This window comes from Rhea americana, unplaced genomic scaffold (genome assembly GCF_003343005.1).
Source record: "Rhea americana isolate MKP2758 unplaced genomic scaffold, rheAme1 scaffold_210, whole genome shotgun sequence".
NCBI classification, from domain to species: Eukaryota; Metazoa; Chordata; class Aves; order Rheiformes; family Rheidae; genus Rhea; species Rhea americana.
In genome coordinates, this window is record NW_028186259.1 from 1264511 (window position 1) to 1277084 (window position 12574).

At 40.7% G+C, this 12574-nt stretch overlaps 1 protein-coding gene across 2 annotated transcripts in view; it reads right to left on the reverse strand.

Annotated features, from left to right (window-relative positions):
* PKHD1 (PKHD1 ciliary IPT domain containing fibrocystin/polyductin) overlaps positions 1-12574 on the reverse strand; it is a 266037-nt gene that overhangs the window by 144392 nt on the left and 109071 nt on the right. The window contains exons 37-40 of one of the 2 annotated variants that reach the window (XM_085304863.1): positions 6592-6799; positions 5154-5311; positions 3325-3519; positions 2465-2590 (exon numbers count right to left, since the gene is read on the reverse strand). In XM_085304863.1, the coding sequence (XP_085160989.1) occupies positions 2465-2590; positions 3325-3519; positions 5154-5311; positions 6592-6799 (687 nt within the window). Of the gene's footprint in view, positions 1-2464; positions 2606-3324; positions 3520-5153; positions 5312-6591; positions 6800-12574 lie in introns of both variants that reach the window. The other variant, XM_085304864.1, reaches the window with a different exon arrangement.

Below are 12574 nucleotides of genomic sequence, written 5' to 3' on the forward strand. Positions count from 1 at the left end.
AGCAAGATCTGAACAATGTTGTAATACAGCAGAAGAAAAGTCTCTGACACAAAGAACTTGCAATCTAATGAGTAGAATTAAATAAAACAGTCAAGAAAATGAATACTGTAATATACATTCTACAACAGGGCAATAGAGATCATGACTCTGCAATTCAACGTGCAAAAGGCTATCAGGTCTTATACATAAATATAGCAGCAGATACACTCTATCCCAGGTTTATGGAGAAAACACATAAAAGGAATATTAGAAAACACATTTTAGAGTTGGGAAAAAAGAGATTCAGTATGAGAAAGTGGCCTACCTGTGGACAAATGGGCATGCTTCTGGCAATGCTAGGATTCAATGTCTTATCCCTTGTGTCTCCATCTCCTGTCCCACATATATTGTTCATAGATGTTCACAGAATGGTAAGGTTGGAAGGGACCTCTGGAGATCATCTAGTCCAACCCTCAGCATAGCCCCATATGGGGATTGAACCCATGAYCTTGGCATTAGCAGCACCATGCTCTAAGCAACTGAGCTAAACCTGCCCCCAAACATAAGAAGAATTCCAAAAAGATTTTAAAATATCTGGTGCAGCTCTGCACCAAGGCACTTCCCCACACACACTCTAAGCAATGAAGCATCAGAAGAAAAAGGAAAACTCCGACGGACCTAGTGATCACAATTCAGACATGGGGTCCCCCAGATCGAGTTGCAATACTGAGTTAGAAAATGAAGAAAGATCATTTTAACCTCTGYCCTAAAGATATGTGCCCCCCAGGGGCAAAAACTGGCCAGAGAAGAGAAGCTTGGACAAGGGACAGGCTCCAATTAGCCGTAATGTATGTCCCCACTCTGGCGTTGTGTGTGCAGAGCACAAAGCAGGTCATCTCTGCTTAGCCCACACCTGCTGTGAATAAAATCTATTTACTTGTTCTTATTGAACATAAATGACTACCTTCAACTATAGAGGCTCCAGCTCTACCCCAGATACAGATCCCTTTCCTAGACATGACCATCCCAAATATTAGTCACATAGAAATAGGCTTACAGGAAAACATGCCTACTTTGGGTTTGGGAAGAGGAGTAATTGTTTTTAGCCTTCCCCATAATCTTTTCAGACTTTCTCCATTTTTGGAACAAAATCCATTTAGGAAATATTTCCTTTTCAGACTGTATTTACTACAAACAACGCAACTATCAGACCATAAGCAGGGTCCTAAAGCAGTCTTTTCTATGGTCATATAGGTTTGAGAGGAGGCATAAAAAGTCGTGGCTTCCAAGATGAGACCTTGTGTGTGAATTAATTTTAAGCCCAGAGCAACTTTTTATGACTGTCTTGCAAAACCCCTGAAAATAAGGGTTTTAGATGAAAACACTAAGGGAGTCCAACTCTAGAGTCACAAATAGCCAGCTATAATAAATATGCCTTCACAGGTAACAAAATGATATATAAATTCATCTATCAGACCCTCTGGAGTTGCTGACAGTGAAGCCATTAAAGATATCTTGGGGAAAAGGTGTATTCAGGCTGAAACCTCAGAGGAAACATCCAGCTCAGCCCAGAGTCCTTTATGTCAGACACATGTCCTAGCACGAGTGAGCGAAGGCATTCCGGGAGGATGGAGATCTTGTTCTGCTTCCTCACTGCCACAGAGGTCTCGTGTAATCACCTTGGGCAGGACCTTGCATCTCTCTCGGCCACTTCTCTTCATCTGCAAGGCGTGTACAGTCACTCTGCTTTTATAGGTCCCCTCTGTTTAAATTGTAATCTATCACATCTTATTATGTGTCTATACAGGATCTARCATAGGGCCTCTCAGTGTGCATCAAACTGCAGGATCAGGGCTGAAGGTCTGCGGGTTTTTTGAGCTTAAAATTGGTCATTTTCATTCCACCTCTGATGGAAAATAAAAATAAAGCTATATCTTTAGGTATTCAGGCAATGTGAGATCCCAGTAAAAGATGCTACAAGTCAGTCTCCTGATGGTTAGTTAGGAGAAATATTTTGTTGTTTAACATTTTTGTTGCTCCAGGCTCCAATTTATTTAAGTACTAAATCCTYTGCTTAACTTTTAACACATGCTTTAACTCCATTATCAGCAATGACAAATGACTGAAGTTAAAGGTAGGTATGTTCTTAAATGCCTCACTGCACTGGAGTCTTAAACGTTACATAATGGTGCTCTTCTACAGACAGATAAATCAACTCTCTAAAAAACAGAAGAACTAAATCAAGTGAAGACTGACCAGAAGAAACAAGCAATGTGTGGTCAAAGGGAGATAGCTGCTAAAAGTGTTGCATGARGAAGCCTGYGAGCTTTATTCCAGATTCACTAACACTAGAAAATGTGGAAGATGTGATYTAAGCCATCAGGCTGCACCTACTATTCTTTCCTCCAGAGAGACATTTTCTTGCAAACAGCAATCAGCATATTTTTCTGTACATGGTGGACAGATACTTTCCTGCTTCACTTACCCATTAGAAGCCCATGACCTGAAATGTTACTGAAAACATTACTGTCCACTGTAAAGTTTGAAATCCCAGTCAGACGGAGTCCTTGACTGAAGGAGTCCAAAACGCAGCAGCCACGTATGTAAGAGCCTGTGAAGAAATGAGTAGCGTGAGCAAAAGGCAAGTTTGGGACAATTTCACATTAGCTCTTCACCCTCTGATGCTGTGTAATTAATCTGTTCTGTTCCCACGAGGTTGCCTGGTTCCAGCTGCTGATTCTTACTCATCTTTGCAGATCTTTGCCAACAGCTGGGCATTGGCAAAGGGGAAGGTATAGGTGTGGGTTAGCCAGCGTAAAAAGTCCCATCCAGTATCCTCAAAACATTAATCTGGCCCACAACCTTCCCAAATCACCACCACTTCTCAGAGTCCTCATCGGCACTTCCACAGAGGTGAATTTTGCACTTATTAATAAAAAAGTCAGAACAAGTTAATTAGTTCCTTAATTTTTAGGTGACAGAATTAAATTTTGGCATATGCTGCTGAACAGCCCTGAGCCAGCTCTGGGCTCTCTCGCAATATTTTAGTAYTTCATTTCCAGAGCTAGAAGTAACAAACTAACTTAGGAAGCATGGCATGAAAAACGAAATATTGCATGAGGAAGAAGCTATCCAGAGATATAAAGAAACTTAAGAGAGTTAAAGCTCTCCTTCAAGTTTCACTTTAGTTTAGACTCCAGTGAGGATTTCTTATTCTTACCAACCCAATTTTTAGTGGTGCCCTGAACCTAAGCCGAGCACACTGTCAAGATCTGCCCCGGTTTTGAGCAGGAGAAGGTGGACATGTGAGATCATTTAAGCCTAGCTCCAGTGCAGCCATCTCACCTGCCATCTGCGCATTGCCAGCGATGGTCAGGGCGCTGCAGTGCTGCTGAAACGCTTGGCCCAYGTGCCGGAACTGGACTCCCTCCACCCAAAGGTGACTCTCCTCTCCTCGGAAGGCCTCCACAGCCACGATGGCCCCCAGATCCCGAGATCCCAGCTTCTTCTCACTTCTCTGGTACAGACACTTGGATCTGCCTGGAATACAATCCAAAGAAAGCTGTCAGCATCGCTTCTCCATAAAGACCATGCTATGTGCAAAGGCCCCCAAACCATGTCACAGGACCTGCTACACTGAGCTAGTTTCTCTCATCCAGTATCACCTTTTCTAGCAGCAATCATAAGCTCATGCCTAGAGACAGATAGCCACAGGCAAGCGTATTTGATACTCCCTTTAAGTGCCTTTGCAGTTTCTTCCCTAAGAGTCAGCTGGACTTTTTTTAGGACAACATATATTAAAATCAGCAGGAAGCCATGGTAGTTTCATGCTTTGGGAAGTTGCCTGTGTTCAATTTTAAATAGACCAGTGCATGGGTAAGATGGATTTGACATCGATTTACCTTGGGTGAGGTTCTTGAAAAGGTGATTGGGCATGGATTTACTGAACTAAGTTGAAATGAGAACATTTTGAAAATACCCTACAAACTCTAGCTTTTCCTGTTGCYGCTGCAGATGGGTAAGAAACCACCACTACTCACAATGTGAAGACAGGGGGAGTAAGTCATAGGGCTGTGGAAGGAATCGATATTCCTGAAAAGTGCCCTTCCATGGGTCTGTGCTTCAGGTATTTTGGCACAAGGAGATTCAGACTACAAACGTGCAGCTTTGGCCTGTTCTTTGGATGAGAGAATTTCAAATTCTAACATTGACTGTTAGTCTCAACAACATTCATTTTTTCTTTTAAGAAAAGTAAATTATCAACAAAAACACTGCCCACTCATCATCTGGTGACTTTTCTGAGAAATCCTCTTTAACGCAAATAAAAACCTCAGTTAGCCCATTTCAGAGACTATATTTATGAGTTCCACAAAAAAAAAAAAAGTACTATAAATTCATGGGTAATATAAGCATCTGGTTGCTGGATTTCAAAGGAAGGCTTGTGCCACAGTCTTAAAGCCAAAGGCATTTTATTTTTAAACAAAATCATAATACCTGGWTAGCCAGAAAACCTAACTCTCCACAAATTATAATCACTGCATTTGATTCCATTTCTTCATCAGCTGGCATAAATCAGGAATCCTTCCACCAAACCATGGTACTTCACACAGGTAAGACCAAAGGAGAACTGAGATGTCTATTATTGTTTCACTAGTGTTACTGAATGCTACAAGAAGATATCACTTGATTTTTTTTTGTTTGTTTATTTTTTTGCTGGGATCGCTAGACACTAAACAACATCTCAATATTTTACCAGAATACAGAAAGCAGGCTGTTTTATTTTTCTTTCTTCTTAAAGTGACTAAATAATAAACACAATTAAAAATTTAATATAATATGTACACTGAAACATGTTTTCAGAAGATACTTTCTCTTCTACACCCTGAGGCTCATGCAAAACTAAAGGGTCTGTCCCAAGATGGCTTGAAACAACAATGTGAAAATAATACATCCGAGATATTACAAGGGAATTCAGTTCAGCTCCTGAGACTTCATACTTCAATGTCAAACAATGTCTGGAAAGATAAATTTGCTTTCCTGGTGCTGTTACATTTCAAAGTTATCCTATTAAGAAATATTCCTAATACACAGTGATACTATAATGTGATTTTAATGGAGCAATAATGTCTTTATTCATTTCTTTCTCAATACGTTTCTGTCAGGAAAGACCTCACCTCCTGAAACACCTGCTTTCGCACACTGTCTGAGGTGGGACATCCTCTCCCCGGTGACGTTTCCTTCAACYACAACTCTTCTGCTAATCAGTGCCACCACAGCACTCAAAGGCAGGCCTTGGCCATTCACCCGTTCCTCTCCAACATCGTGAGAATACCTAGGAAAAGACACCAAAAAAAAAAAGAAAGGGGGGCAAAAAAAATCTGCACTTGACAGATGGCAGGAACTCTCAGCTTAGGTATGACCTCAGCCACTGGAATTCMGAGCTGCTTCTGAAATTACTTGATATTTTCAGGAGGTTGCAGGGGGCTCTGAGCATCTCTGCTAGCTTTGAGCTCCTGAGGTGGCTGGGGATGGGAAAAGACTGGGTGAGAAGTTTTCCAATTAGTTCAGCATGAGCAGTTCTAGCACACAGGTTGAATTTATCTGTTTTCCCAGCGAGCCTAAAATTCACATCTGGTTCTCAGTATAACCAAGCAGGTTACACAAATCTTCTGAAAAACACGGACAWGTTCTGCGGGAACCTAGGGCACAATGTGTGCTTTCCGCCTTTGAGTTTTAGAGAGCTGTATCCTGGAGCCAGGCCTCTTCTTACCTTTTGCAGTGGCATACCAATCTGTCTCTGTGTGTCAGCTAGATATACTTGTCCTGGCTGCAGTTTGTTTTCATCTTTTCGCCTCATCAGTTCACAAAACCTCCTCATATTATGTATGTTTTCACTGTAATATTTCAATATTTGAATTTCTTTCACCTTCCCACAACATATTTCAGTGAAAATGTCAGTATTTTCTTCTTCAAGTGAAAAGTATTTTTATTATTTTTATTTGAAAATGGTATTATTGTTCTTCATTGGCATTGCAGTTAAGCTGCCTTCTTTCCAGACCTCCCAAATATTGCAACACTGGGGCTTCTTGCTATGGTGATAAAAGGTATAGTTTGACCAAGATCTTAATGCATAGGAGATGATGAGAATGTAATGCAGCCAAATTACTGCTCACTGGAAGCAGGAGAGCAATGTTTCCAAATTGAAGTAATTTGCTTTGAGTTTTCTGTTAATCAACCCCCCAAAATCAACCAAGAATGGAAGAAAATATTTCTTTTTACAGAAATCAGACACTTTTTGTGAAAAAGTCAAGAAAATAAACATGCAGGAAAATTGTTAGTCAACCTTATGCCAAAGCCACTGTACTATACCGGCCATTAGTGTTTTCTGCTTCAAAGTTTCCAAGTTCATGGTTAAGATACGGGATAGTCAGAAGCATTTAGGATTGAATTTCCACTGGCTTTAGGGGAAGTGAGGAAACTAAATATCTCTGAGCACCTTTGTTAAAGGAATTTATATAGTTATTTCTTCCCACAGTGAACTGCAATTCCTAACCTTCACCCAAAGGTTAGACTAACTTAGCTCTTGGCTACAGAAGTCCCCTGAAAGGGTACCTGAGCGGTGACGAAAGGTAAAGTTCAGTGCTGTTCACAGATTCAATAACGGCCCTTTCCGCCTGCCACGGTGCATCACCAAGGCCCGTCCCTCCCACGACGATTTCATTGCCGGGTTGCCAGTCAACAGGTTCCTGCAGCACTAATCGAGTGTCGTTAACACGAGCTGATGATTTCAAGTGTGTGAAAGCTACTTTTGGCATCCAGCCTAAAAAAATAAGAAGGCGTTACAAAAAAAAAAATACACATCAACCAACATAAAAAAAAAAGATCTATAAGATTAGAAAACACTGCCTCACTTGGACCTGCCCACGGTCATTCATTTCTTGCTGATATTAGGTAGAAGAGATGGAATTAATGCTGAAAAAGAGGATTTGTGCACATCTACCTGGACAAGAAATGCAATGCTTTCCAAGCAACAACATCTTTATTGGCCCAAAAGAGCTTAAAAAAAACAGGCGGGAAAGAAGTTTGCTCAAAACGCTGTGGAAGCTGAGGTTGTTTCAATCCACCCAACTGACTTCCCTCGATGAGAAGCACCCACTCCATAAGCATCCTCTACAACTAGCAGAGAAAACCACTCTCTGCAGGGACCATCATTCTCCACTGAGAGTAAAAGGCACTTGCAATCACCAGACTCCCCAGTCAAGTCTCCAAAATGAGGTGGGATTAGTCTAGGCCTACAAGTCACTTGCATTCATAAAAAATCCCCTTTTCTATCAGTAATTTTTCAATAACATAGGAAAAGACAAATATCATCAGTTTCAAAAAATTTCAAGACTGACTACAGATTTCTCAGCTAGGAAAATTAAGAGAAAATTAGGAGATCGTGAGATCTCCTCACTACAGGAGGAGATCATTTCCTAAAATCTTGGCTTAAGTGGCCTACTTGTTCATGCAACACAACCAGCGAGCTGCAAAATCAAACACAAGACAAAACTGGTTAGTGTGCAAGCAGCCTATTTTCAAACAGAAAATAAACAAGAAATGACCAGAAAATAAAGAAACAAATAAATATATGAATAGAATAGAATAGAATAGAATAGAATAGAATAGAATAGAATAGAATAAAAACCTTGAAATGAATACAGAAATAATACAGGATAAAAATGAGTTTAGCGAGCAAATGAAACACTCATCAGTTTAGCACCATGTGATCATTACTCAGATTTCAGGCATGTATGGTGCAGACTGGACATCTGATTGGGTCTGCAAAAGATTATATGAGGATGGAAACAGGATTCTGCAGATGCCTAGAAGAGTATCTCAACTTGTTTCCAGAGCTGGGTACACAGAGACCTGCATGGAAAAAGACTCTTCCATAGGTGATGTTTCTCAAGGAGTCTCTCCTGGGTGCAGCTGAGTAGAGGAAAGCAAAATCTGGAGATCTCAAGGAAAAGTATGATAATACCTAGCAAAAAATAGTTGGACTTCATTTCTTTCCAAATAAAAGGCTATTTATTGGTTAGAAAGTGATTTCCCAGCTCTGAAGAGTATTTTGTCACTTTTATAAAATCTTAAAAATTATTCAACATATTGTTTTAAAAAATCATTTGTGAGGTGGTTAAAAAAAAATTTCATTTTTTCCTCATCAATATTCCTTTTAAAATTAATGTAAGAAGACATACCAAAAAATCCAATATCTTTTYCTTTTTCTTTTTTTTAATAAAGCAAATGTTTCACTTGCAAAGAATTCTGTTCAGCCTTTTTCATCTAAAAGCTGAAATAGCATCATATGCAGTTTAAAATATTGTAACTTTGGGGATTTTTTTCCATAAAAGTTAAATCTTAGCATGCACTGCTGAAACATATTCTTGAGAAGGCTTTARACTGCCTCAGATAGATCTGAAAATGTATTTTCAACCTTTAGGTTCAGTTGCAGCCACATTACATCCCTGGAGTTGGGGGTGAGTTACATGTTTAGCCAGCAGTGTGAATACATGATTCACCATGCGCTACTCTTTTTGAGGTCCTGCCAGCTCGGACTGTGAGGGAGTTGCACACACCATTAGTAAGATCACAGCATTGTCCTATGGGTTGTATTTGATAGGAAAGTCCTCAGGATGTCGTCCATCCTCAGCACCCCCRTGCTGCCCACAAGCAGTGAACAGAAGAACGGGTCTTTCAAAGCTATCTGTGAACACAGTGCCACCCAGAAGAAAGGACAGGAAAGTTTTAGAGTGCCCAGAGCTAAGCCATGACCTGTTTTCACCTTTTCCAGGAGCACAGGGTGAAGAAGAGCTTCCTGCACCTGCAGCCTTAGCCTGCGCTGSAAGGCAATACAGAAGTCACAGCCTCGGTTCCCAAATCCCCTCCTGTGGACACACTACCAAGTCTGCACGCAGCAGTAATGGAGCATCTTGCTATTTCTCCCTCCCTTCTTTGCATAATGAAGTTTGCTTTAACTCCTTACATTTCCTTTTCCTTAGCAGGCTTTGGAACAGATCRATCCAGTGAGATTCAACGCCCTGCRCCCCACCAGGGGAGAGCAYGKGCCTTACGCACCCTCCTTCAGCGCATTTTTCCTTCACTTCTTTGCAGTAGATCATAATTTACCTTTATGCCTCAGCGAGTTACTGTCCTCCCTAGCAGTACTATAGAAATTTAATAATACCAGAAATCACTAAGGRTAGAAGTTGCATCCAATAAATCATCTTTAAATTATATTAAGCAAGCTTCTCTCCCCATTTCCTGTTCTGTTTTCTGGGTTCTTACAGCCCAATGTCCCATTTCTTCCCTCCTTAACGTGGGAACAAATAAGGTGTAGCACCTACAAGTTAATGAATTCCCACCAGAATGAAAGCATCTAGCCTTTGTACCTTTCTGTTTAAAAGCCTTTTTTTACTGGACTAATCCTTAATCCTAATGTACCAAGAAGGAGGAATGGACTCTTAGGAGGCTTGCCATCYTTTTTGTCAGCACCCTACAACTTTGGCAGCATGAAGGGAATGCAAGTTGCCAACACCCAAAGAATAACACACTTTGTCCCCTCTGCACAAAGGGCAGGGTCTTCTGAATATCCCTCTTCGTCAGCCAGCTCAAAAAAAAAAAAAATCTCTTGCTATCTGCCTATGCACATTCTCCTACTAGCAGAGTGGTCATTGTCATTATTCATTTACTCACTTTTATTGAGTGAAGCTTGTGAATTTTTAGTACTCACATAAAAGCAAATGACTGATAGTAGTCAACTGCATGTTGAGCAGTATATATATATTTTCCAGCACCAGCCTTTAGATAGTAGCAATTCTTGTGTATGYGTGTGTGCGTATATATGTGTGCACCCGTGTCCTGCCACACAACTGCCTCCCGTTATGTATACATCACATAYACACACTACAGCAACCATTTTATTAACTATAATTTATAATATTAGATGCAGAAGTTGGAGAACAAGTTTAAACACCTTGAGAGACAGCTTGAAAAACAGCACAACACCCACCAAGCCCCTTAGTCACGGCCACCACTGGTGTCTRTAGCTGACTTGACTTAGTTTGGGCACTGTGGGTGGATTTCAAGTGCCTAACACATCGTTTTTAGATGTTGGATTGGCCTTTAGCTGCTTTTTCAGAAAGACAKGGGTCTGATATGGGTCTCATGTCTTTACTGCCAGACCTATATAGATACCTGAAATCACACTTTATAGTAACATTAGCTAATTAAATCAGACCCTGATTGTGCTTGGTATCCACTGATTTTCTCATTTCTTAGCCAAAAGCCAGGCAAAAGATATCACCTTCTGATCTCAGGGATTTTTAGTGACAGGTCTACAGCAACATGCCAGTGTAAACACTTTGAATGCATCAAGGAATTTAGGAATCTGCTTAAGTCCAAATGGTGACTATGGGCCTGTTTCAGTCAGGACATCTTCTAATTCAACCCTAATGTGAGTAGAATTGTCCCCATCTGCATCTGGTCCCCCACACSTTACACACCTCCTTAAACTCGCAGGGATCTTGAAAACACACAGCAGTCACTAGTCACTGCAGACAGCCAGATCAAATTGCTYCTGCTTCTTGAAGAAATTCCTAGGCTCCTGCTCACCTCCCAGTGGCTGACTGACTAGGGTACACCACTTTCCATAGATATCTCTACACCCAGCTTTTAGATGTGGAGATGAAATACGCTGATGAAAATCACAGGASGGAATGGTCTCCAGCAGGGAGACAACCCTTGTTTACCAAATGTCCTTTAAAAAACCAACGGGGCTCTCAATAAAGATCACRAATGGGCAAAGAGGATTCCCTAGAGATGGTGAACACCCTTGTATCTGCAGTCAGTCTGCAGGGCCCACTCTCCAGCAGGCTGGAGCCATCCTTCATGTTTCCCTTCAAAAACAAACCCCACTTCAGATAAAACCTACAGGGTTCAGAAAATAACCTTAGTGATTGAAGCTGGGCTGTGCAACAGGTAAATAAATGACTTGTTTGAGAGTAGAAGGTTTAAAWCACCAACAGCTGCAGTATATTTAAATTATTTCTTCCCCCAAAAAGTACTGCAAGCAGAAACACTCAAAAGTGCTAAAAAATAGATGAATCTGTATAACTCCTTAATTATTGAACTCATTTTTAATAATTAACTGAGCTCAAATTGGAAAAACACATCCTGAGATCTAAAGCAGGAATGCCTTCATGTTAAAGGGACAGAACAGATCCTTCAGACTCAAAACGCAATTGCAAGCAAAGCAGGAATGGAACATTTTACTAAGCGACTTGACAAAGCCATACTTAAATACTGAATAGAGCAGAACTGATTTATCAATTGGCAACCTAGAAATAAATGTGACTTGAAAGCAGATTCTGAAGTGAATTAATCACAGACCRTAACATAAGGAACAATTTGCCCCGGGACTGGCTCAACACCAATATTTCTGGGTTTGGCAAGTCACTTCACTGTATCAAAATTTCTTTCCTCTATCTACATGAAAGGAATAAATCCATTTTACCTCCCTGCTTCAMTAAGAAAGGATAAGTCCTGCGAGTGCTAATGATATTGAACTCAACACCTTATGAGTGAGCCCTGTTGGAAGCATGATGCAAACATGAAGTCTAGCATGTCATGAATAAGGTAATTCTGAGGTCCATAAAGTCATTTTCATTTTCTGTGTCAACTATACAGGAAGAAAAACAGTATTAATTCACTRTCTTATAGCCCCCACCTCAAAACATTTTATAAATCCATCTAGGACACCACACRACATCCACGACATCATCAACTAATTTCACTTCATCCTAAGTGGTTAATCCAGACAGGAATTGACCTGTACAGAAAYTTCTCAGATTTACATCCAGACTCAGCAATCTCCACAGGATATACTTGTTTCTAGGCTTACAGGTAAATCTGTCTACAGCAGGCAAAGTGAAATGAGATGGGGGTTTTCAGCTTTTTAGATCCAGGATGCAGACTGCTGTCGCTGCTTCACAGTTTAGTAAAACAAACCATAAAAATAAAAATGTAAAAGCTTTCTTAAGTTAAAAGGAATAGAACGTGTCTGAAAATCTTCTCCAGAAAGCCTCCCAGGTCAGGATCGCACTCGGTTGTGCTGTTATAGCCGGATCTTAGAGTCCTGGATCCTTAAACTAGAAACACAGAGAAATTGTCACGAACTTGGATTTGATGAAAGTTTTTTTCCTAAATGTTCACGCTGCCTTATCTATAATAGTAATTAGTCAAGCTATTGGCCCAAAAGGAGAACGGAATCAGAAAATAAAGAATGAAAACCACTCTCCTGAATTTTATTATATGTTTAAAAAGAGCCACCTGACCAGCGAGCCCTCAGTGACTCGTTCACCAACACACACTGCGCAGGGSTGTTTCTGGCTCACTTTTGCTCCCTCTTAATTCCAGTCCTCAGTCTATTCCCTCGGCATTTGCACAAAGTTTCTAGCTTGTTTTGCAACAAGAGGAGTCTAGATTCTTTTCCTGCTGCACAACTCCTACAGGCAGGGATCGTCTCGGCTCGGAAAGTGGGAGAGCTCCTTCCACC